At 39.6% G+C, this 24,095-nt stretch overlaps 1 protein-coding gene across 1 annotated transcript; it reads left to right on the forward strand.

Annotated features, from left to right (window-relative positions):
- The first annotated feature begins 47 nt into the window (after window positions 1-47).
- LOC139121161 (beta-1 adrenergic receptor-like) lies at window positions 48-23,773 on the forward strand. Its single transcript, XM_070685837.1, has 3 exons — window positions 48-751; window positions 22,918-23,105; window positions 23,378-23,773. Exons 1-3 carry the CDS (start codon window positions 123-125, stop codon window positions 23,671-23,673), a joined length of 1,113 nt encoding a protein of 370 aa, XP_070541938.1. The 5' UTR covers window positions 48-122; the 3' UTR covers window positions 23,674-23,773.
- The last annotated feature ends 322 nt before the right edge of the window (window positions 23,774-24,095 follow it).

Consider the following 24,095-nt stretch of genomic DNA (forward strand, 5'->3'; position numbering starts at 1 on the left):
TTGATTGTTCTACGCTCTGATGAAGGGAGAATTAGGTTTGATGAAACACCGACGCCGCACATTCTATTTCAAATCGTCAAGCAAGACAGGTTTGAAATAAGAAAAGTCAATTTTCGTGAGAAATGGAAGTCGCAAATACTAGCGATCTTGTTGGAAGAATTTTTCACCCATGGGCGACCTTAAACGTCGTTCTTCCATGCATCATGTCCTTTCTCGTTATTGTTATCGTCATTGGAAATTTCATGGTTTTGGTTGTCTTCATAAAAACGCCGAAATTACGGGACATCGCTGGCGTTTACATGATGAATTTGGTCGCGACGGACCTGACCTACGGAGCCCTCGTCCTACCACTGACGATTATCTCGTCAGCGTACGGCCGTTGGGTTTTCGGGCGGATACTGTGTCAGTTTAAAGGTTTCTTGACGTCTTTACTCTGCTCCGTGTCGTACGGGACCCTTGGACTTATGAGTCTAGAAAAGTACATCGCGATCTTGAAGCCCCTCCACTACTCTCAAATTATGACCACAAAGGCAATGGCGGTCTCACTTTGCGGTCTCTGGATGTACATGGGAACATTATCAATCTTGCCGTTGTTTGGATTTGGGAAATACGACTTCATTCCAGCTGCATTCACTTGCACAACCAAGTGGAGGTATTCTGCGGTCTACGGGTTAACCTACCTCTTTGCCGGTCTGTTACCTTCGATGGCCACCATCAACATCACGTACTTCTTCATATTCCGAGCAGCGAGGTATCATATTATATCAACTTTTCTTTATTTTGTTGTAATATTTTGCTCGTCTCTCACAATGATTTGAATTGCTCTTGTTTATTTCATAAGTTCCTCTTTCATATTTCATAAAAACAACCTACTCGATTTAACTTGATGGTCAAGATGAAACAGTTATACCTTGCTGGTGCGCTCGTTGTTGACTTTGTCAAAGTTAATCCGGTGATAATCTGGTGACAGCGTCCACAGATTAATAATTTACGCTTGCTCACTTTGGCAAATGAGGCACTCAACCTCATCAGATAATTGACTAAATTACCACCTTGCTTGCTTTGGCGAATTAGGCAATCAAACTGCAACTGGTCAGATAATAGATGCAGCATGCTGATAATACGTTTACGCAAGATTGTCAAGGGCAGTGCAAGACCAAAACACCAACGTTTGGTAGAATAAACCTTTATTAGCAATACAACAAAACACCTACCCGCCCCTGGGGACGGACACATAGGCTATCCCCTATGATTACTACCATAGAACATGCTATATGCAAATTTTACCTATATTACCCAGAATGCATTGCGACAAGCGTATGACGTCATCGCTCCGCTCGGACGGGTTTCCCGGGCATTTCTTGTTTGTTTATTTATTTTTTTTTATTCTGCATTGCACAAATATCAAATTGCGTTCAGCTATTGATAATTCCTGCTTTCTTTCTCTTTGTTTTTTGTTGGTTTTTGCTTTTTATTTTTCTCTAAATACCCGCCGTACGTGGCGCTATACTGTTACGTCATACGCCTTCCATCCTGGTTTAGACTCGTCTGGCGGACATGCTTTGCGATGATTCAAGCATAGCGACCGTGTGTGATCGTTCATTATCATATACCTACATTCGCGTGCCTGTGTAAAGCTATGGGAGAAAACGCCCTCAGATCCATGCACTTTTTTTACTTATCATGCCCCGGCCCGGTGCCCAAATGTGGGCATTTCTGAACTATCTCGATTCTGGTTACTACGCGCGTTGCTATCCGCAAACGTTCCATTCGTACACAAAGCCAGCGCGACTGAGACTTAGAAAAACGTCTGCTCGCTCAGATCGTAGTTGCGCGTGGCGACAGTGGAGCCGCGCCGGTGACACCGGCTTTTATTTCTAAATTCTAGTGAAATCCTGTGTATTTGTCACGTAATAGTACGGATGTTGCTTTGCGCGTTCTAGAATTCTGCTGGTAAACAAATGACGTCATTATGTATGTCAATCCGCGACGGGAAGCGGCCATCGTATTATGAAAAACCGACACAAATGGCGATGAATTACTGATATCGCACGGATTTTTATCTCCAAAACGATGCTGAATATTATGTAAACTAATAGCCCTGCGTACGATGCTGTGTGTTCCGCTACAGCTAATAGCCCCGCTAATTGTTTGGCGATTAGCTGTAGCGGAACACACAGCATCGTACGCAGGGCTAGTAAACTACATGCTTAGGGAGCGTTCAGTTTTTACGGCCGGGGGGGGGGGGGGCGGCAAAATCTTGTCGCCGGTGTTCAAAAACCAGACCCCCCCCCTGCATTTTTTGTGAAAAAAAGATGACCCCCCCTTTATCAGACGAAAAAAATTGATGACCCCCCTGAAAAATAACCAAAACCCATATGTCAAATTTACCCGCATGGTTTGGATTTGAACTCCGGTAGGCTACGCGGCGCACTTTATTTGTGTAGCAGAGATGCCAGTGCACAAACTTCTCAGCCACATCCATTGAAACGTCTGTTAATTAGGACGACTGTAAGGCAAGTTTTAACTTCATTTCCATAGACAACTCATGTCCATGGACATTGTATAAAGTAAACTTTATTGGAGTGGTTTGCCAAAGGCAGCCCTCCGGTTAAGAGGGTCATGGGCCATTACGTAAAGTCAACTTTATTCTAGTGGGCCACCAAAGGTGGCCCGCCGGTAAAGAGGGTCGATCATGGCTATTGCATAAAGTAGACTTTACTGGACAGGGCCGCTGAAGGCGCGCGGCTATTACCATTATTCAGTGCGTGATCCCAGGGGTCCCTCAAAAATATTTCTAATACAAGCCGCGTCTTCAATTGGGAATTTTACAGTAAGATTGCCGTTGGGTATTACATTAAGTCAATTTATTGTAGTTGGCCGTGTTACGAAGGAAATTTGTTTCTCAGAAAACTTTTAGTGTGGTACGAAGTTCAAACTTTCAGTATAGTACAGAGTTCAGTGTGTAACAGTTTAAGTGAACCTACTCTGTGAATTTTACGTAACTTGACTTCATGAAATCTAACAGTTATGTGTTAATTGGGTACTTGACAAACAACACAAAGTTGATGGTAATCTAGCATGACTCATCTAATTCACGCATACTCTTAATTGTCGGAAATACGGATAGTTTTCAATCCGATTCGAACCCACAACATACGGCATCAGTCGCCTAGCTGAGAGGCCACAGACAGAACCACTCGGCTAAATCTCCACTCCCAAAAAAGAGTGGTTCAATAGCCGGCTAAACTATCACAAAGTAGTTGAGCAGATGTTTGCTCAGGATGATGTCAGCATAAACGGATTTTTGTATGAACAAGTTGAAAGTTTAAGGGTAGACGTTTTTAATAATATATGTTGTTTTCGCCAGTGTGTAATTAATCTACGAGAGTTCTCCGGAAGAATAGCTTATGAAACAGTTTCACTGATTAAGATTTGTAATTAATTACCCGCTGATTGTTTTCATAGTTGTTTGTCCAATTAAGTTTTACCTTGAATTATTGTAATGGGTTGAATCGCATTTCCATGTATAATTAAGTTAAGAAGTTATATAGTTAGGAGTTAAGTTGATAGAGTAGCCTTTTAACATCAGTGGCTCTTCTGTAAGCATCTTTATCGAAGAAATAAAGATTGCCATTTGTCATCCACAAGCCACTACTCTGGTCGATCTCTGGTATCCTACTCGTAAGACGATCGAAGTCAGCGCTATAACAGCCACCGCAGGCGGCCCGCCGGTAAAGAGGGTCGGATCATGACCATTGCATGAAGTAAACCTAATTGGAGTGGGCCGCCAAAGGCGTCTGCCCGTTAAGAGGGTCATGGGTAATACATAATGTCTATTTATTGTAGTGGGCCGCCTAAGGCGGCCCGCCGGTAAAGAGGGTCGATCATGGCCATGGCATAAAGTGAACTTTATTGTTGGTATTATGTTTTTGAAAATGTGGTGACCCCCCCTTTCCTACCAGTGAAAAAGCGATGACCCTCCCCCTTTGCGGATTCCAAAATTACGATGACCCCCCCTGGATTTTGCCGGCCCCCTGGCCGTAAAAACTGAACGGTCCCTTATCATTCCATAAGGTATATGATAAAACCTTTACGGCCCTGATACGGCTTTTGCGGCCCTTGGTAGAAAGGCGTACAGGCCCTAGAACACTCGGGCCCTTCCGCCGTACGACCTCGGGCCGCAAAAGCCGTATCAGGGCCGTAAAGATTAAGAGCTTAGATATTGTAACGTTTCGGAGAGCGATCGCATTTTGAAGATGGGTTTTGTAACTTTATTATAAGTTTTGCCGAAGATATTTGTTTACATATACGAGGTTTTCTTTGTTGATTGTCCGGAGCTGAGTGGGTAGCCATGTGGCCTCGGTTTTCAAGTTCAACGGCCTAGGTCCGTAGACTGAAAGATTCCGTCGCATGCGGGTGCTCCGGCGCAGTAGGTCGTATGTACGTCGTAGGTCGCAGTGCACCGGAGTGCCCGCACGCAACGGAATCTTTCAGTCTACCTGGGTCCGATGACTCCCCTCGTCTGATACACATTTCCGTGCGTTGTCGCCCCCGTATGTATTTGTTGTGGTTTTTACCGTATATGTAGGCATTTGTAATCTGTGTACTGTAATTCACTGGACTGCCTTGCTTTTAGTTGTTTTCTGTTGTTGTATCGTCGCGTACTTAGCTGCAATGATTGTTGCGAGAGGTCCCTCGCTGAATTTACCCAAAATAGGCGATCGCACTTTTGATCCCTGGTTTTATGGCAAAACCAAATGATTTTGGGAAAATTGATTGACCAATCGCCCATGGCATAGGGCCTTGTAGCTCAGCGTAGGGTTCGCGTTCAACGTAAAATTCAGCGACCGACCTCTCGCTACGCAATCATTGCAGCTACGTTGCAGTGTAATTGAGTTGCCGATTGATTACCTAATTTCTTACAGGCCTTTAGAACTGTTCATATTATCGCTGTTTAACATGTTGTCGTCTGGTATTAGTTCCGCGAATGCTGTCGCTGTGTTATGTTTTTTACATGTGGCATACTGTGAATATCATCATTTACACCTGCTTTTTTATCATCTTTGACATAAAAGGACAAATTATACTGCTGTGTAAAGATGGAAAGTTTTGAGACTCAAATAAATTCACAAATTTAATTTCCCTAAACCAAAGTTACATGTATTATTTTTCTTCAGTCATGTACAGCGCGCTGAGACGTATGTGTAGTGCGCTTTAAAGACGTTTTTAATAATAATAATAATAATAATAATAATAATAATAATAATAATAATAATAACAATAACAAGGCAGTATTGCTGAAGGCAATGAGTACTTGGGCCGTGATAGAGTGATTTTGAGGACAATATATACTACTTTTCAAATATGGTCTTGAATTTCCTCCTGTCAATTAGGCATTTGATTAACTGGTTATTAAACGAAGCAATGGCATGACAATGGCAAAATATGTCTAGCAACTTTTGTGGAGTTTGAGGCAGGGGTTCGTTCTTTATAGTGGAAATTGCTTAAACTCCTTAAATATTCAAATTACTGCAAATTTCTTTTGTTCTCGATGGTAGATGTCTAATATTTAGATGGGCACATTTAGATTTCTACCCTATAGTTATCCCTATATACCAAAAATCGGACATCCAGCTCTATTGGCTTGCTCAGAATTAGATATGCGCATAATTAATGAGGTACAATATTTGGTGTCATAAGGTGTCCCATCATACCAAATATAAAGGGTGTAGCACTTGTGGTTACTGAGTTGTGGACAAATATATATATTTGAGGTCAAAGGTCATTGAGGTCACGTGACATTTTGTCAAAATAATTGTATTGCTAAGTTATTCCTATATACCAAAAATCAGACCTCTAGCTCTATTGGCTCGCTCAAAATTAGATATGTGCATAATTAATGAGGTACAATATATGGTGTCATAAGGTGTCTTATCATACCCAATATGAAGGATGTAGCACTTGTGGTTACTGAGTTGTGGACAAATATGTATATTTGAGGTCAAAGGTCATTGAGGTCACGTGACGTTTTGTCAAACAAATTATATTGTTAACTTATCCCTATATACCAAAAATCAGACCTCTATGTGGCATCATAAGGTGTCCCATCATACCAAATATGAAAGGTTTAGCACTTGTGGTTACTAAGTTATGGACAATAATGTATATTTGAGGTCAAAGGTCACCAAGGTCACATGATATTTTGTCAAAATGTCTGAGATATCTGCGTGAAGCGATGGACTCACTGATGGACTCACGGACGGATATGACCCAATCTGTAAGCCCCCTGGAATTTATCCGTGGGGACAAAAAACTGTGTCACTGCATCCTTAAGGCAATATGAATACGATGAGAAACTAAATTTTTATTTTTCTTGGCCTTATACATGGGAGTCTATGGAGAACTGCCTTATACATGGGAGTCTATGGAGGTGTGAACTAAAAAGTCCTCTAACACGGCCAAATTCGATCGCATTGTGAAACAAATCGACGTGCATCTGTATGGGGTTGGGTACTATTCTTGTGCAAAGTTTGAAAGAAATTGACCAGGGCATGTCTGAGATATCTGCGTGAACGGACGGACGGACGGACGGACTGACATGACCAAACCTATAACTCCCCCAGGACTTCATCCGTGGGCACTAAAAACAACTCAACAGTTATTACAGCTACACCGGCGGTAGGTTCATATCCAGAGCCCCGTACGGTCTGCCGCCGTCGCTTGAAAACAATCTCATAAACCTGGCCATATGGACAACTGTGTATGGGCAGCTGGATGCTTTACTTCTCGGAGAAGGCGAGCTGTCACGTTCAAGCTCAGGATTATTTGTCGATCAAATTTCAGTAAATTTACCTTACCTAGATGAAATTTTGTCTATAGGCTGAAATTTCGCCGAAGTTTGACGAAATTGCATCGATTTTTCAGGTTCATATCCGACATTTTTGAGTTTTGAGTGCAGACAAAAATAAGTTTTGAGGCAACATGGCTGCGACCCCATGTTGACCCCTAGCCCTGCGTACGATGCCATGTGCTACAGCTAATAAACAGCATCGTATGCAGGGCTAGCGAGAGAGTTGCTGACATTAACGGTTTTTTACGAGAAGTGAATAAAAGACTGTCATTTTTGGAAGCGATTGAGTAGCTGAGGTAGGCTGGGATAAGACTTGGGCCTAAGAACGCTGAATTTCGGCAGTAATTTGGCTTTTTACGTCACGTCCCAAAATGGATTTGAAGTCACCGACCCTACGTACGGGTCTTTGCAGGGCTGTGGTGAGCGGGGCGATTAGCTGTAGCAGAACACACAGCATCGTACGCAGGGCTAGTTGACCCCAAGTGAAAATGTGTTCGCGATCAAATCTTCCTATATTTTTTCAGAATTTTCGACAAAATCATTGCTTCTTAAATCTTTTGTAAAAATATAAAATACTAAAATAAAAATGCGATTTGCCATGTCTCCAGATTTCTAAAATATCGTTCGTTGACGGTTCGACGGAATACTCATTTCGCAAACTTGTGATGCAGTTGAAATTCAATACTGACCGCCAAATAATCTTAATGAGACGAGATCATTCTAGACATCCTCCGAATTATCCAACCATTCGCGTTAGAGTTCAGCTCGCTTAGAGTATCATAAAATTCTTCGGCCTTCGTTTTGATCGACCCTAATCTCTCCCATTTAGGAAATAAATACACAAGCTACCTTGACAAAACTTCCTGCACCATCCAGGACCAAACACACTAGGCCCAACAAATCTGTCTTGACGTCATCATCTCCTTACATGGTAATCTGCATACCGTATTTTTTAGCAAAGGAGACACAGAATACGTCAGAGTATTCAGTATCAAAACGTATTACATTGTGTGATGTTGTCAAAAAAAGGTTATGTTACTGCAGTGGTATAAATTACAAAACACAAAAGTTCAAATCAGTTTATTTTGGACTGGCTTTACCCAACATTTCATATTGTTTCTTATGCCAGATTTGACCACGTGCTTACTGGCGACCCCTTTACATGCAAATTTTGTGTCAAATGGTGTGTTCTCCTGGAAAAACAAACGTACGATTTCTATATCAAGGAGGCGAAATTTGCCCTCAAAACTCGAAACCACCCCTTTACGGGGTGTACCTAGCTATTTTGAACGAGCTTCTCGAATCTGCAGCTCTATTTCCAGGTGCAGCCAACGAACAATGCACTTTTAAAAAGGTCCTTACTATGATAAGATATACTGCGCATGACAAATAATGTGAAGTGACTAATTTTAAGTCAAGAGGGTAATTAATTAGCTGTTCATAATTTGCCCTCCCACTGAAAATTTTTCGACTTACCCTCCCACACGCAAACTTCATTTTTACCCACTCCCCACTTATTTTTGCCTGTTTCCCCTCCCCACTGTGAATTATTGAAACTCCCTCGCCCTGTGGCGAAAAAAACTTGCCAATTTCCCCTGTCCTGGAAACAATTCCCCTCAAAAAAATTTTCGCCAAGCCCTGTCCCCAGGACAATCAACCGATATCCGCCCTGCCCTACAAAGAAAACTAAAATTTGCTCCCCTACCACCTAAAAAAATGTTCCCTGCCCTAGCAAAATTAAAATTTCCCCTGCCCTCAAAAATTGCTCCTGGAATAGCTTTTTCGATGAGTAGCTCCGTTGGCTGCACCTGTATTTCGAAATGATGGTCTGGTTTTCTCAGCTCAAGGATAAGTGTTCTCCATCGCTGTGGGCATTACTATTCTCAACTGGGGGTACAGTTTCCAGTCGTAATGTTTTTCATTGTGTCCGGAATATAAAACCTTTCCTTTTCACACTTTTACTTTGATTAACACTAGTCCACATCTTGTCAGCGATTAAACATGTTTCAAGTTTAAATGTTAAATTCTGGTCTCGAGCCCTCTTGTTCGACCAAACTGAAATTGCCCCTCCCACTTTGGCTCGTCCAGTGGGTGTAGCAAGGGTCGTGCCATCGCCTAGGAAACGGAGGGTGCATTAATTGTTGCATTTCGATGCACATTTTGATTATATTCAGAAGATTTTGTGGCAAAAACTCAGATAGAGAAGCATTAATATTCACATCTCACTTATTCAAGACTGGCTGAGAGCAGCACTTCCATTCAGTTAACATCATTACGCCATTTATTATGCCAAGAAAGATGAAGCCAAGACATTTTGCCCTCCCTGGGCTCAGCCAGAAATTGTTATACCTTACAGAGTTTTTTCCCACGGAATGAAAACAAATGTACTTGGGCTGAGGCCCAATAATAATAATAATAATAATAATAATAATAATTATGAAGTGTCAGTACCGCGACTTGGGTTTATTGTATCGTTCTCATAGGCAATTGTAACTTTGGTTTAGGGAAATTAAATTTGTAAATTTATTTGAGTCTCACAACTGTTTCCATCTTTACACAGCAGTATAATTTGTCCTTTTATGTCAAAGATGATAAAAAAGCAGGTGTATATGATGATATTCTCAGTATGCCAAATGTAAAAAACTTATTTTTCAAAGTTTGCTAAAGTAGCACCAATCTTCATCACACATTCTCTTTTCTTCCGCTGCTCTGGTCTCTGGAACTTCGCTTTTGCTTGCAAATGCTTTCTAGTTTCCCTTGAGTTTTCAAAGGCCACAAATAAATACAAGAGATAATATTTTATCTAGAGGGAAAAGTAGCACAGTAAATTATTCGTGTTTCCCATAAATCACCACAACAATATTACAGTATATTTTAGCTGTCCGCTGGTATTCCATGTATTAGCTGATTTGCTAATTAGTTCCAGAGACCAGCTCTGGAACTGTTAGTTTTTGCTCACTTTCTTTCTTTCTTTCTTTCTTTCTTTCTTTCTCTTTTTCCGGTTTTACTACCATAGAACATGCTATACACAAATTTAACCTTAATTACCCAGAATGCATTGCGACACGCTTATGACGTCATCGCTCAGCTCGGACGGGTTTTACGGGCATTTCTTGTTTGTTTATTTATTTATTTTTTATTTGGCATTGCTCAACTATCATATTGCGTTCAGTTATTAATAATTCTAGCTTTCTTTCGCTTTGTTTTTTGTTGCTTTTTGATTTTATTTTTCTCTAAATACTCGCCGTACGTGGCGCTATACTGTTTCGCCCGAATGCTCATGAGACAACATGGCGGCGCATCGATCGCCTCGCTCGCACAGAGAGAGAAAAGTAGCGTTTCCCTAAGTTTACAAGCGCGGCTGGGCACATCGTGTACCTAGGCGAGGTGGGTGTGCTCGAAAACGATGATCAATGCAATATTTGGACTCAAAATCGGCTGTTTTGGCGAAGAAACTGCCCGCCTTATTTCTGAGGAGCCACCAGCGGTTTTTCCTATATCAGTCTGCGGGGCTGTGGTGGGAGGCCGTTTAACGCCGGTAACACACAGCCCTGCCATGCAGAGCTAGGCATTCATAGTGAACGTACTGTCTGTCATGCACCGGCATGCGTTGGCTGCACGTAAAAGTAACTCAACTTTCCAAGATCAAATGGTCAGTATCTTGTGAAAACAGCGACATAGCAATGAAAATTGTTTTAGTCTGTGCTTTTAATCAAATGAAAATGCATGTGGCTCAATTTCAACGGCCTAGGTCCGATGTTTCCTCTCGTCTGATCATCGTCGTAAATGACACGCCTCTTTACGGCAACAACTCAGCGCTACCCGTCAAGCGATTGATTTCTGGGTAGGTCAGCGGAGCGAAAATTATTGCTCTGGCTCGCGAGAATGTCGTCTGATAGGCCTAAACATTTCCGTGCGTTGTCGCCCCCGTATGTATCTGTTGCGTTTTTACCGTACATGTAGGCATTTGTAATCTGTGTACTGTAATTCCCCGGACTGCCTTGCTTTTAGTTGTATTATGGTGTTTACTGCTATCAGCCCTGAATATTAAAATCCAAAGCACTCTTTCATTCTGCACCTATCTTTGTCACACATTCTCTTGTTTCTTCCGCTGCTCTGGTCTCTGGAACTTCGCTTTTGCTTGCAAATGCTTTCTAAAAGTTCAGTGTTAATTTTTCTGCTGGTATATCGATCATGTTTAACTGACAAGAGACATTTGCGGGAGTAATTATAAAATTTATCATTCCAACTAATGGGGATTACTCACTATGAGTTGTGTATACATGTAACATGAAGAATTGAAGGAAGCCCACGCATGAAGAATCGGTTTGTCTGTCTGTCCCTACCAAAAGAATGTTGTGTGTTCTTTTTTTAGTAATAAGACAAATTTCAAAAGTGGCCAGAAATTCAACATTAAGTGAAAATGTTACCTATACATGTACTTGCCTGTTCCTGCATGCCTTTCTCTGTCTGTGTGTCTGTCTGTCCGTCTGATTGTCTGTGATGTTTTTGGTCTCGCAGTCTGTGATATTTTGTGCTAAATTCCAGTACCCATTATTCAAACCATTCCTTCCCCTATTACCGAAAAAACATTAATGATCTCGGAGCGATGGTCAGGATGAACTCTGTGTATGTTGAAAGGTGATTGATAGCCGTCTATGTTATAAATTTATCGACCAGTTGACAGTCTTCAGGACTGCCCGACACAATATTTACAACGTCAGCATAGCCTATGTATGTACAAGTACGTTGTTGTTAATGAATATTTTTTAATGTCCGGGCTGAAATTCGTTTGGACAACATCCAGTTCTGTGCATCAGTATTATTATACACATTACAATATTCGATTTTGTAATCACTGAGACCAGGAATACGATTTAGGAAAATATTTGTAAAAAACACTGAACATATTAACATAAATTCAGTTGAATCTCTTCAGTTAGGCTGCATTCACAAACACATCTTGGGGGGGGGGGATTCCCGGAAAAGTTCTCAGATTTTTTCGAATACCCCCTAACAAACTTGCAATGTGTTCAAGTCCCCCTTCTGACTTTCTATAATTTTGAAGGCCCCCCGGAAGGCAAAATGTGGCAGATATAGTGCTTCGTCCAAAATTATCAAATCATAATACATGGGAGTCTATTAGGCAAACTATTAACATTTGTCCCATAAAAACAAGCTATATCTCTACATTTATATGTGTGCAGTAATTCATGTAAATGTATTTGCTTGTACGCGAGTACAAAATTTTAATTTTGGATTTCATCAATAATGTTGATACTACACTTCCGTAGTCTATGAGAAAACTATGAATGCGTATAATATTTTCCAATGTAAAACTAGCAATATCTGCTCATCTATAGACGTTTGATAACTAATATAAATGTCATAAATTAGCATGGGATGTTTACAAATGCATGCGTGTACAAGAAATTTGATTTTGGAATTTCGCCGAAAATGTTGATCCAGTGTACATGGGAGTCAATAATAAAACTGTGAATAGTTTTTCCCCAATTTAAAACTTGCAATATTTAGGGGTTATTACACGAAGTTTGGGCGATACCGCGTCGTATTCGAGTGATATGTCCGTATTTTGACAAGCTGCGCAGCACCGAGTCAAAATGCGGACACTCTAAGGTTACATCAACTATACTTGTATACTTTAAGAACCAGTCTGTACCTATTCTGTCGTATCGGTACACCAAGACAATCTCCAATAAAATATTCAATTACAATAAGGCATTGTGGCACTTAAAAATTGATGAATTCCTTCAGAAACCAGCATCCTGTGACTGCTCTACATCTCCCTTCAAATACACTCCAGTTGGCCATGTCATCACTGGTGATCTGAACTTGGTTGAACATCACCACCTTCGTAAGATATTATCTTGTGGGAGAACCTCGCAGGATCAACTGGAACCATAATTTTACGATTATTATATACTCTGTTGAAGAATATGCAAGAAAATAGGCTAAAAGGGAGGATGTAGAGCTAGAAACAGTCAGAATGGGTCAAATCTGTGAGGAAAATAGTTCGTGGCCGTATTGGTCGACTAAAATTATATGTTTGCAGAAGACCCTATTCTGTATTTAAAGATACTGATGCTGTTAAGTGTTTGAATGATATCCATGACAAATATGTTGTCGTCCCTGCTGCCAATAACATTGTATTTGTCTGTTAGAAGTATTATTTTGAATGTCTTATAGCCGAGCTTGGTGTAACTAAGACCTCCACCAACTCCACTTACAGACAATCAATGTTCAACAAATCTGAAATGTTGGCAAACCATAAGTCATTCATGGATAATTTTAATATTACAACAAAGGATAAACCATAATAAGTTGCCTAGCTTATAATGGATACCAAAGCTCCAAAAACACCTTACAAAGTTAGGTTCATCGCAGGATCTTCAAAATGTTCAACAACAGAGTTATCGAAGATACTGACTTCTGTTCTTTGTACTGTTAAACGGGGACTTCAAGCATACTGTGATGTTGTCTTTTCTCGGAGTGGTATAAATCAAATGTGGATATTAAAAAATTCGAAGGAACTCTTGGAAAGTTTGAAATCAAGATCAGTTTCAAAAATAACATCTATTAAAACTTTCGATTTTTCCACATTGTATACCACAATATATGGTGTCCAATCCATGCCAAAATTACTACTTTGATTTTACAACACAACATGCTATTTCACAACTCAACATGCTATTTGACAACACATCATGCACTTCCAAATCCTATTTTACAACTCAACATGCTCTTCCCAATTTCATTTGACAACACATCATGGACTTCCAAATCCTATTTTACAACTCAACATGCTCTTCCCAATTTCATTTGACAATTCAACATGCTATTTCACAACTCAACATGCTATTTGACAACACATCATGCACTTCCAAATCCTATTTTACAACTCAACATGCTCTTCCCAATTTCATTTGACAACACATCATGGACTTCCAAATCCTATTTTACAACTCAACATCCCATTCTAAAGCTAGCTCTGCGGAGCAGGGCAGTGTTACTGGCTATCGAACAAGATTCAAAATGGCGGACGCGAAATGGTCCCCTCGCACAGAGAGAGAAATGCGAACTTTGCACAAGTCTAAAAATGCAGCTTAGTACATTGTGTATCTAAACAAAATGAGCGTGCTCGAAAACTAGGATCGATCACGATTATAAATTAAAAATTGGCTGTTTTTGGTTTTTGGAAAAGAAACTGCGCGCTGCAATCAGCAGTTTTGTCTATTGTGCACCGTGCGTGGGAGGCTTATCGTGAAAGACCGAGATTTACTATATGGCGCATCTGATACGGATATGGTCCCATCGCATAGAGAGATGAAAATAGGCTTTGTCTAAGTTCAAAAGCACAGCTTAGCTCATCGTGCATCTAGACAAGTTGAGCGTGCTCAAAATAGGAGATCGATCACGATTTTGGGTGAAAAAAACGATTGTTTTCGGTGGAGAAACTGCGCGTTGCAACCAGTGGTTGGTTTTGCCTATGGCGGTCAGCAAGGCTGTGGTGGGAGGCCTTTAGCCGGCAAGGGGTGGACCATTGGGGAGTGGAAAATTTTCGAAAAAAAATTCCCCACAAATTTCAATAAAAATAATCAGCCAAAGAAACTTGAGAAAAACAGATGACGCACTTAGGTAAAAGGAAAAAAAATCCGTCAAAAGTTACTTTCTGAAACATTTTTATTTTAGTCTGCATCAGATATACTATGATTCTTTGGCCAAGAAGGGGGGGGGGAGGGGAGATCTGAAGGGTATGATCGTGGCCAGTAAATGAAGTAACTTTTTTATTTTATAACTTTTTGTTCTGTTCATCATATGTTTTTCTTTCACTGAAGTTTGGCATCGTAAAGTAATTCGAGATATAAGATAATATAAAAATCATATCTGTGATATCGATTGTTAACAACTGTATTGTGGGTCTTTACACTATGATTAATTAACAAGAATTCAACAATTCAGGCAGCTTGCATCGGTACATAAAATGGGAAATATTCACCAACCATATGACAAACAATCACTTTCTTTGTATTTCACTATTCAACGAAACTGATTTCCATTGTAATGTTTAAACTTTATTTTACAATTAAACATTACAAATCCGTATTTTTCTTTTCAAAATTTCATTTGTACACTTGTCTTGACGGTTGAATACCGTGCGTGTGAAATGCAATAGTGCAGAAGAATACGGATAGCGACATTACAGCGACCTCTATCGGTTGTTATCCACACAGTCTTTCTCGCGAAGTCCGTTCCAACAGAGCTTTGACCCTTGTCTGGCCCCATATTCGTATTTTACATCTCCGCTTGCTGAGGCTTAGTTGTCAGTTGTCATGGCTGTAATGTCGCTATCCGTAATGTTTAATTGTAAAATAAAGTTTAAACATTACAATGGAAATCAGTTTCGTTGAATAGTGAAATACAAAGAAAGTGATTGTTTGTCATATGGTTGGTGAATATTTCCCATTTTATGTACCGATGCAAGCTGCCTGAATTGTTGAATTCTTGTTAATTAATCATAGTGTAAAGACCCACAATACAGTTGTTAACAATCGATATCACAGATATGATTTTTATATTATCTTATATCTCGAATTACTTTACGATGCCAAACTTCAGTGAAAGAAAAACATATGATGAACAGAACAAAAAGTTATAAAATAAAAAGTTACTTCATTTACTGGCCACGATCATACCCTTCAGATCTCCCCTCCCCCCCCCTTCTTGGCCAAAGAATCATAGTATATCTGATGCAGACTAAAATAAAAATGTTTCAGAAAGTAACTTTTGACGGATTTTTTTTCCTTTTACCTAAGTGCGTCATCTGTTTTTCTCAAGTTTCTTTTGCTGATTATTTTTATTGAATTTGTGGGGAATTTTTTTTTCGAAAATTTTCCACTCCCCAATGGTTACCCCTCTTGCCGGCTAAAGGCCTCCCACCACAGCCTTGCTGACCGCCATAGGCAAAACCAACCACTGGTTGCAACGCGCAGTTTCTCCACCGAAAACAATCGGTTTTTTTCACCCAAATCGTGATCGATCTCCTATTTTGAGCACGCTCAACTTGTCTAGATGCACGATGAGCTAAGCTGTGCTTTTGAACTTAGACAAAGCCTATTTTCATCTCTCTATGCGATGGGACCATATCCGTATCAGATGCGCCATATAGTAAATCTCGGTCTTTCACGATAAGCCTCCCACGCACGGTGCACAATAGACAAAACTGCTGATTGCAGCGCGCAGTTTCTTTTCCAAAACAGCCAATTTTTAATTTATAATCGTGATCGATCCTATCGATCCTAGTTTTCGAGCACGCTCATTTTGTTTAGATACACAATGTACTAAGCTGCGTTTTTAGACTTGTGCAAAGTTCGCATTTCTCTCTCTGTGCGAGGGGACCATTTCGCGTCCGCCATTTTGAATCTTGTTCGATAGCCAGTAACACTGCCCTGCTCCGCAGAGCTAGCTTTAGAATGGGATGTTGAGTTGTAAAATAGGATTTGGAAGTCCATGATGTGTTGTCAAATGAAATTGGGAAGAGCATGTTGAGTTGTAAAATAGGATTTGGAAGTCCATGATGTGTTGTCAAATAGCATGTTGAGTTGTGAAATAGCATGTTGAATTGTCAAATGAAATTGGGAAGAGCATGTTGAGTTGTAAAATAGGATTTGGAAGTCCATGATGTGTTGTCAAATGAAATTGGGAAGAGCATGTTGAGTTGTAAAATAGGATTTGGAAGTCCATGATGTGTTGTCAAATAGCATGTTGAGTTGTGAAATAGCATGTTGAATTGTCAAATGAAATTGGGAAGAGCATGTTGAGTTGTAAAATAGGATTTGGAAGTCCATGATGTGTTGTCAAATGAAATTGGGAAGAGCATGTTGAGTTGTAAAATAGGATTTGGAAGTGCATGATGTGTTGTCAAATAGCATGTTGAGTTGTGAAATAGCATGTTGTGTTGTAAAATCAAAGTAGTAATTTTGGCATGGATTGGACACCATACACAATACCACATGATAAATGGCAAGAACGCTTGAAAAACATCATCAACCAAGCATTTTTCTACAAAACGGTTCACGCCGTTACAAATGTGTAGTATTAGGGTATATTTCTACATAACTAACGCTAAAGTGTTTTATACCGAGAAAGACATTATCAGTATGGTTGATTTCCTCATTGACAACATATTTGTTGAATTTGGAGGAAACATTTTCCAACAGTGTATAGGAATTCCTATGGGCACTAACTGTGCTCCCTTGCTTGCCGACTTATTTCTGTTCTCATACGAGGCAGAATTTATCCAGAACCTTATCAAACAGAAAAAGGTCTCTGTAGCTAGAACTTTCAACCTAACATTTAGATACATAGACGATGTTATTTCAATGAATAACTCAAAATTGAGTGACTATCTCGCTATGATTTATCCTCCAGAATTTGAGATTAAAGAAACTAGAGAAACAGCCTCTTCTGCTTCATATCTGGACATTTTACTTGAATTTGACTCTAATGGTCACCTTTCTACTAGGCTAGGTGACAAGAGAGATGATTTCAGCTTTAGTATAATCAATTGTCCACACCTCATCAGTAATATTCCACTCTCATCAGCTTATAGGCTTAATAGAATCTCGCATCCCCAAGGACCTGGGATCAGATTTCTCACACGAGTTCGGGATATTTTGTCTCACACTCGCCACAAATCTGATCCCAGGTCCTTGGTGTGTGAGATTCTTTTTCTTACTTGACCACAAATTGCGTTAAATTCACATTGGACACGTACAATATTATCAAAAATCGTAACAACTCTGTCGTCTGCCACTGTACTCTGACCTGCTTACTTTGTAGTATCGGCCCGTGTGTTACTCGTCGTGCCATTGGATAACATTTTGCGCGTGGAACGAAATCGACTCTTCATCATCCAATCACAGCTCGTGTAATATTTACTGCAGAGTGTGGGACGATTTCTGAGAGTGTGGGATCGATTTTTCCCACACCGTCGATCCCGCACTCCCAGCGGCCAGGAATGTGAGAAATACATTTTCAAGATTATTCGATAGGCAGGAGCATGCAGTTCATATGGTTATTTTGTAGAGAGACCTGGCCATCTCTCTTACAAGCTGTTACATCAAGGTTACGCCAGAGCAAGACTTGTCTCTAAATTCAAACGCTTTTTTGGCAGGTATCGCAAGCTGGTAGATAAAAACAATATTTCTCTTCGACAAATGATCGCTGATGGCATCAGTGACATGGGGCCTTAGTGACCACTACCTATCTGACTTACAGATTGAGATATGGTGGGTGCCACATATGGGTCAGGATGCGCTTACTATTTTCGAAACACCTGACATCACTTCTTGGTCTTTTGGCGAGAGGTCCATATATCTTTCTTTCATGAATTTGACTTTGTTTGTGTACCAGTCTGTCCAGTTACTGTCTGTTCTGTGCTGTTTTGTGTCAATGTTTACGACTATTGTCTTACGAATTCTGACCTAGTGTTATTGGATTATGGATTGGTATGATTGCAATTATTTTTTGTGCAATAATCCCTTTATCATACATGTATGCTTTGGTGACCGTTTTCCTACGGACGCTCCGAAATTAGTGACGAAATCAACTAAAATCGACCTTGCTCCCTCCTGGCTGTACTTATAAAAAGTTGGTTGCTAAGGAGTGATGACAACCGTATCACTTCTTGATACTATTCCGCTCTTGGGCCCCATTCAAAAAAAGTGGTGGTGGTTGGGGGGGGCCTGGAGGAATTCAGGGGGGATTCGAAAATTTTTGGGGTAGTCGAGGGGGGACTTGAAAGTTTTGCTCTGCCTAGGGGGGGGGGGCTGAAACTCCCAACATTTTGATGTCGTCCAATGGTTCTAATGTTAGTAATAATTAAACAAAATCTAGAACCGTTTTGTCATATTTTATGTCTTTAATCTCGAGAAAGCCTTAAAATGTATGAATGCCATTAAATTTTCGTAGAACAAGTTGGCCTTGTAATTGGGCAGGAGCTACAACTGTTGATAATTTTCAATATTTCTATGCAATGTATCAAACACAGTTTCTTGGTGTCTCTCTAAAGCATGCTGCTGAAAAACACAATATTCAGTTGTCAATAAAGCGCATTTGTCTAAATATAGGTGATAACTGAATGGTGCAAATGCACGGTACACTAGGCTGTGTTGGCAGGCTGAATACTTGACAGCTCAACATGCTGTAGGGAGTAGAACAAGAACGCAGTTGTATATACTGAACAAAAATATTGTCAAAATAAGAAGTTAATACAACTACTGCCCAGCTACTACATACAAGCAGTGACAGTGATACATGTAGCTCTGACTCTGATGTAGTTTAAGAAGAGTTTCGGTCATAGGACACTCAATTGACAGTGAAACATACATCTACTTGTACACAAGATCCAGCCAGAGAGCAACACATAGAAAAGTAGGGGACTAACAGTTACCATGGATTTTTGAATTTTGGCATATAAGAACAATCAAATATTAGAGAAAAAAGATGAGGTCACCATACTTGATCTTAATAAATACAAATGTACGATGAAAAGTCAGTTTTTCTAAAATCACTTAAAATCAATATATAAAACCATTCTTTTCAAGTTCATGCAGTGAATAAAATTTTCACATCTCATCGTACCAATAACACAAAAGTAAAACTTTGAACTGTAAAGACTCTGATTTAAATGGAAAAAAATGTGTCACTAAATGGAATCTTTTATTTTTTTATCAAATTTGCCATTATTATACCCAAAATTTCTGGGCTTAAAACATTAATTTCATGGAATATTTTAACCCTCCAGTATTGTCAATTTTGTAAAACATTTTATAAGTGGCATCTAAGTTGTATATGTCTTGTACTTTTGAAAAAAATTTCGGTAGGTCACTGTGCTCATTTTTTCACAGTTTGGTTAAACGTAGCTAGGAATACACAATTTTCATACTCTCTCATGACTGTCATTTTGTGTGCTTTTCAGCTGGTGCCATTGAACTGGCCAGAGTTGGATAAACTCAAGTCGGCTTAGACTGAAAAATCCAAAAAGTTCACTGATGCATTTAAAAATGAATCAATTTAAGAACTTACCCTAGGTATATGGTTCTACAACCTGCTGATAAGAGGTAGTGTTGAACATCTGCGTGCAGAACGACACATTACATGTTTTTTTACTCAGCGTGAATTCCTAATAAATATGCGGCTATATGGTAATTTGGGGGGGGACTTGAAAATTTTTGAGGGTATTGAGGGGAACTTGGAAATTTTTGAGGGTATGGAGGAGGGGGGATCTGAAAAAAAAAGATTTCAATCGCGATTCCTCCAGCCCCGCCCCCCTCACCATTTTTTCTTGAACGCGGTCTTGGGCCATTCCACTTCAAATGAGGGTTTATGGAGCACTTTTCAAGCGAATAATTTAAATATTACGATGTCGTCAAATATGCCGAATTTACCATCTTAGTAAGCGGATTAGGGAAAACATTAAGTGAGTACACAGTAAGCTGTAGTGTCGTAACTAGTTGGTGATTTGTTGCTGTACGAATAAAACATTTCTGAGGTATTTCCGTCGTCTGCTCATTTATTTTCGTTCCTGGCTTGCCTAAATAGCACTAAAGGCTGCTACCAGACATGATCATAACCTGTGAATCTCACTGACAGGTACAAATCGGAAATATTATGTTCACCTTCAACCTTGTCTATCGCATTATTTTCAGTGTGGCTGGATTTTTGCGGCTCATTTTCGGCTGTGAACAACGTAATTCCCCACCCATATACTTAAGCTAATCAACAGAAAACTTGTCGTAAGGCGGTTCTTTCATGATGCAATGTCAACCGGTATCTTACATGTAATCTTCAGCAGCGTAGACAACATGAAAACACTGCACTGTATGGTCCCGGCCGTGAACGATGACAGGTGTCGGCAAATGATACAAATTTTCAATGCGTTCGTTTGTATGTTTTCGGTGCAACTGAACTTGTGCCTAAGTGCCGTGCCAATGAAGTTACTGCAAACAACAGAATTTTGACCATAGTCATAATGACGTTCCGGATTGTCATTTGTCTTATTCGCTCAGCTGTTTTATATGTACATATACCAACGAAGGTCATACATAACAGCGAAAGTCACTCGCACGCGTAGCTGTTAGTAGTTCGGTTACAGTATTTTCACTAGTTAAAATATGGGTTCATATCAGTACCGTCTGAACAATAGAAGAATGGCTATACTGGCATAGCATGTATGATAATTGTGCATATGGACCCTGAATAATTGACATAATTGTACTTGATCAGTAGAGGAAGCCTGGTCAGGTGAAAATTGATCATGTTTTTCTTAGCATCAGAAATGTTGTATCAGGATAGAACTCTTAAAACGAAGAAGAATGAACTTCATTTGATAAAAATCGGATAATCCAGTTTGCAGATACGGATTTTTGAAGAATTAAATTTTCAGCATCAATTTGGAAGGGTGTTTGCCATTATTAACCATTGTTGTATAGGAAAGACAATGGCACAAAAAATTGGTTAAATGCTTGTAACTTTACCATTTCATGACCGATTTGCATCAAATCTTCAGCAAATGTAAAGTACTAAGTGAGACCAATTGTACAAAGTTGTGTATACTTTCAATCAACAAACACACTGCCATTGAACTATGAAAACAGGGCAGTTGCAACTTTGCGTTCGCTCCAAATATCGAAATATTAGTTTCATCGATATATTAGAAACCATACTATTGAATCAGAAGGTTACTTTTGGTAAAATTTCGTTTCCAAAATTTTAGTTTTGGTGCCGTTTCCACATATTTCGGCCGACAGTCGATTGTGACCCCTCATTGTAAAGCTTACATACTGTACCCTCCGACTTTGTGACTTTCATAATGGAACATTCCACATCAGCCTTTGGAGACACGTCGGCAGTTTTGTGCTAGGACCGGCTCATTAGCAAAATGGCGGCCATGCTTATCAGCGGGGCAGTGTGTGGATTTGAGACCCGTTTTCAAATTTTGTGAAGTAATTTCTCAATCTTGGCTAAATGTATTGGACTTAACTTTTCACAAATTATAGTATATTTACTATAGAAAGCCATGGACTATTTATTTCTTTATTATCTTATTTGATTATTCTCATAATACGGACGAATAAAAATGATACAACTGTAATCAGGTGTGTTCTGAACACATTTGTCACGTCACTGTCAAGGCTAGTAGAGGGTGGTTACATGTGCATATGTATACAAAAAATTTGATTTTGGAATTTCGCCGAAAATTTTGATCCAATACACATTATAGTCTATGAGGAAACCGTGAATGTGTTTTATAATACAAATTCGGTAAATCTGTGTAATAATGTTCGCTTGATTATTGATATTAATATACTTGATAAGACTAGGGTGCTTACAAGTGCATGTATGTGCAAGAAATTTGATTTTGGAATTTCACCGAAATGTTGATCCACTATACATTGTAGTTTATGAGGAAACTATGAATATTATTTTACAATGCAAAACTCGATAAATCTGTATGTTTATGTACTCTTAATTATTGATGTTAATGTACTAGATCAGACTAAGGTAGTTAGAAGTGCATGTGTGCAAGAAATTTGATTTAGGAATTTCGTTGAAAATGTTGATTCACTATACATAGTACGCTATGACTGAGGAAACTTCAAATAACACAGAGGTTATCATTTCCCAAATTGTTATTCAAAGGTTGTTTGACCTGAAGCTTCCAGTTGTTATTGATGACACTATGCACTATACTAAATAGTTTGTATTCTGTCAAAGTCCTCAAAAAACAAAAAATGTACAATAATTTATTGTCAATGGGAGAATGTTATTAAATAAGGTATCTCTCAAATTGTTATTGAAAGGTTACGTTGAAATTTTAGTCATTATAGAGGCCAGTTTTGCAAAACAGAAGGGTTTGGTAAGTAGAAATCATGACAACATAAAAGCCCCCCCCCCCCCCCGCCCGAAATCCTTCGCCCTCCATCCAAGGGTGTTTGTGAATGCAGCCTTACCTATGCAAGTTTTGTTTTAAATGACTACAGACAGCAAGCTCGAAAGATCAACACGATTGAAGTACGCATGTGTCGAACAGATACTACGGAAGAAATTCACTCTGGTGTTAGTGTACCTACTAATTCCGTCGAAAACAGTCAACGTCAGTCCAATCTGCTAACCAGAAGTTTTAATAAGACGCAGACGAAAGCAGCCATGACAGTACTTATTGTAGTAGGTAAGTGTAATACACCATGGCGGTCTTTTGTGCGTAAACTTTGTATCTCATCAAATTATCAGGGGCAGTGGATCTGAATACTCAAGAGGTCGGTGCTCCAAAGATCTATGGAAATTAAAAAGTCCATGCTCATTGTGGTTCCATAACTCATTTTGTGAGAATCGGTTTTAATTTCATTTGCGGAGGGCGAAATATTGATGCAGGCAATCTATCGGCGTTGAAATATAATTAAGAGATAGCAAGTTGACACTTGATTGTTTCGTTTTTCCCAGGTGTGTTTATGTTGTCATGGAGTCCTTTTGCTATGGCAAACACTTGGTCGGTGGTCACTAACACACCAATACCATTTTACATCGAGCTTATAGTAACGTGGCTCGCCTGTTTGAACTCTGCCCTGAATCCGTACATCTACGCAGTCAGGACGAAGAGTTTCAAAAACGGGCTAAGGCGTGTGGCTAGGTCCTGGTCGTGCACAGTGAGAGGAAGAGAGCTGAACTGTCTGTCATGGCAACCAGATGTTGAAGAAATTACTGAGCTTTCGGTAATGACTAATACCGTGCATCGTTGAAGTCACTCAACCTAAATGTAGTGGACTTATTCTTGTTTATTTTCACATCACATCAACATCCTGTCGACAAAATAAAACTATTATTTACCCTTTCTTTCCATTTCCCTACGAAGTTTAAGTGAATGTTGTAAATATTATATTCCTTACAACATTTATTACATTTGTATTGAGAAGCAGATCTGTATATTTGCGAAAACGCACAGGAAAAGAACACCCACCCATAGCTTAATTATGTCACCTAATAAGTATATCATCTGCCGCTAATTTGAAAGAATCTGCCCGATCATAAGAAAGTGTCGGGACGATGGACGCTTTCATCGTCCTAGAATTAGTAAAGGGAGATTATTTTGAGCGATCAGCAATTTCAATGCCAGCCCATCTGTAAGATGAGGTTCTTTTGAGCAAAAGCAATCTCGATTGCA

Source organism: Ptychodera flava, chromosome 21 (genome assembly GCF_041260155.1).
Source record: "Ptychodera flava strain L36383 chromosome 21, AS_Pfla_20210202, whole genome shotgun sequence".
Taxonomy (NCBI): Eukaryota; Metazoa; Hemichordata; class Enteropneusta; family Ptychoderidae; genus Ptychodera; species Ptychodera flava.

What these genes read in the sequence shown, in the direction of transcription:
- LOC139121161 (XM_070685837.1), top strand. Translation starts at nt 123, where the DNA reads ATGGAAGTCGCAAATACTAGCGATCTTGTTGGAAGAATTTTTCACCCA. An exon ending in TTCATATTCCGAGCAGCGAG is followed by an intron (nt 752 to 22,917) that starts GTATCATATTAT and finishes AAATGACTACAG; the next exon opens with ACAGCAAGCTCGAAAGATCA. An exon ending in GACAGTACTTATTGTAGTAG is followed by an intron (nt 23,106 to 23,377) that starts GTAAGTGTAATA and finishes CGTTTTTCCCAG; the next exon opens with GTGTGTTTATGTTGTCATGG.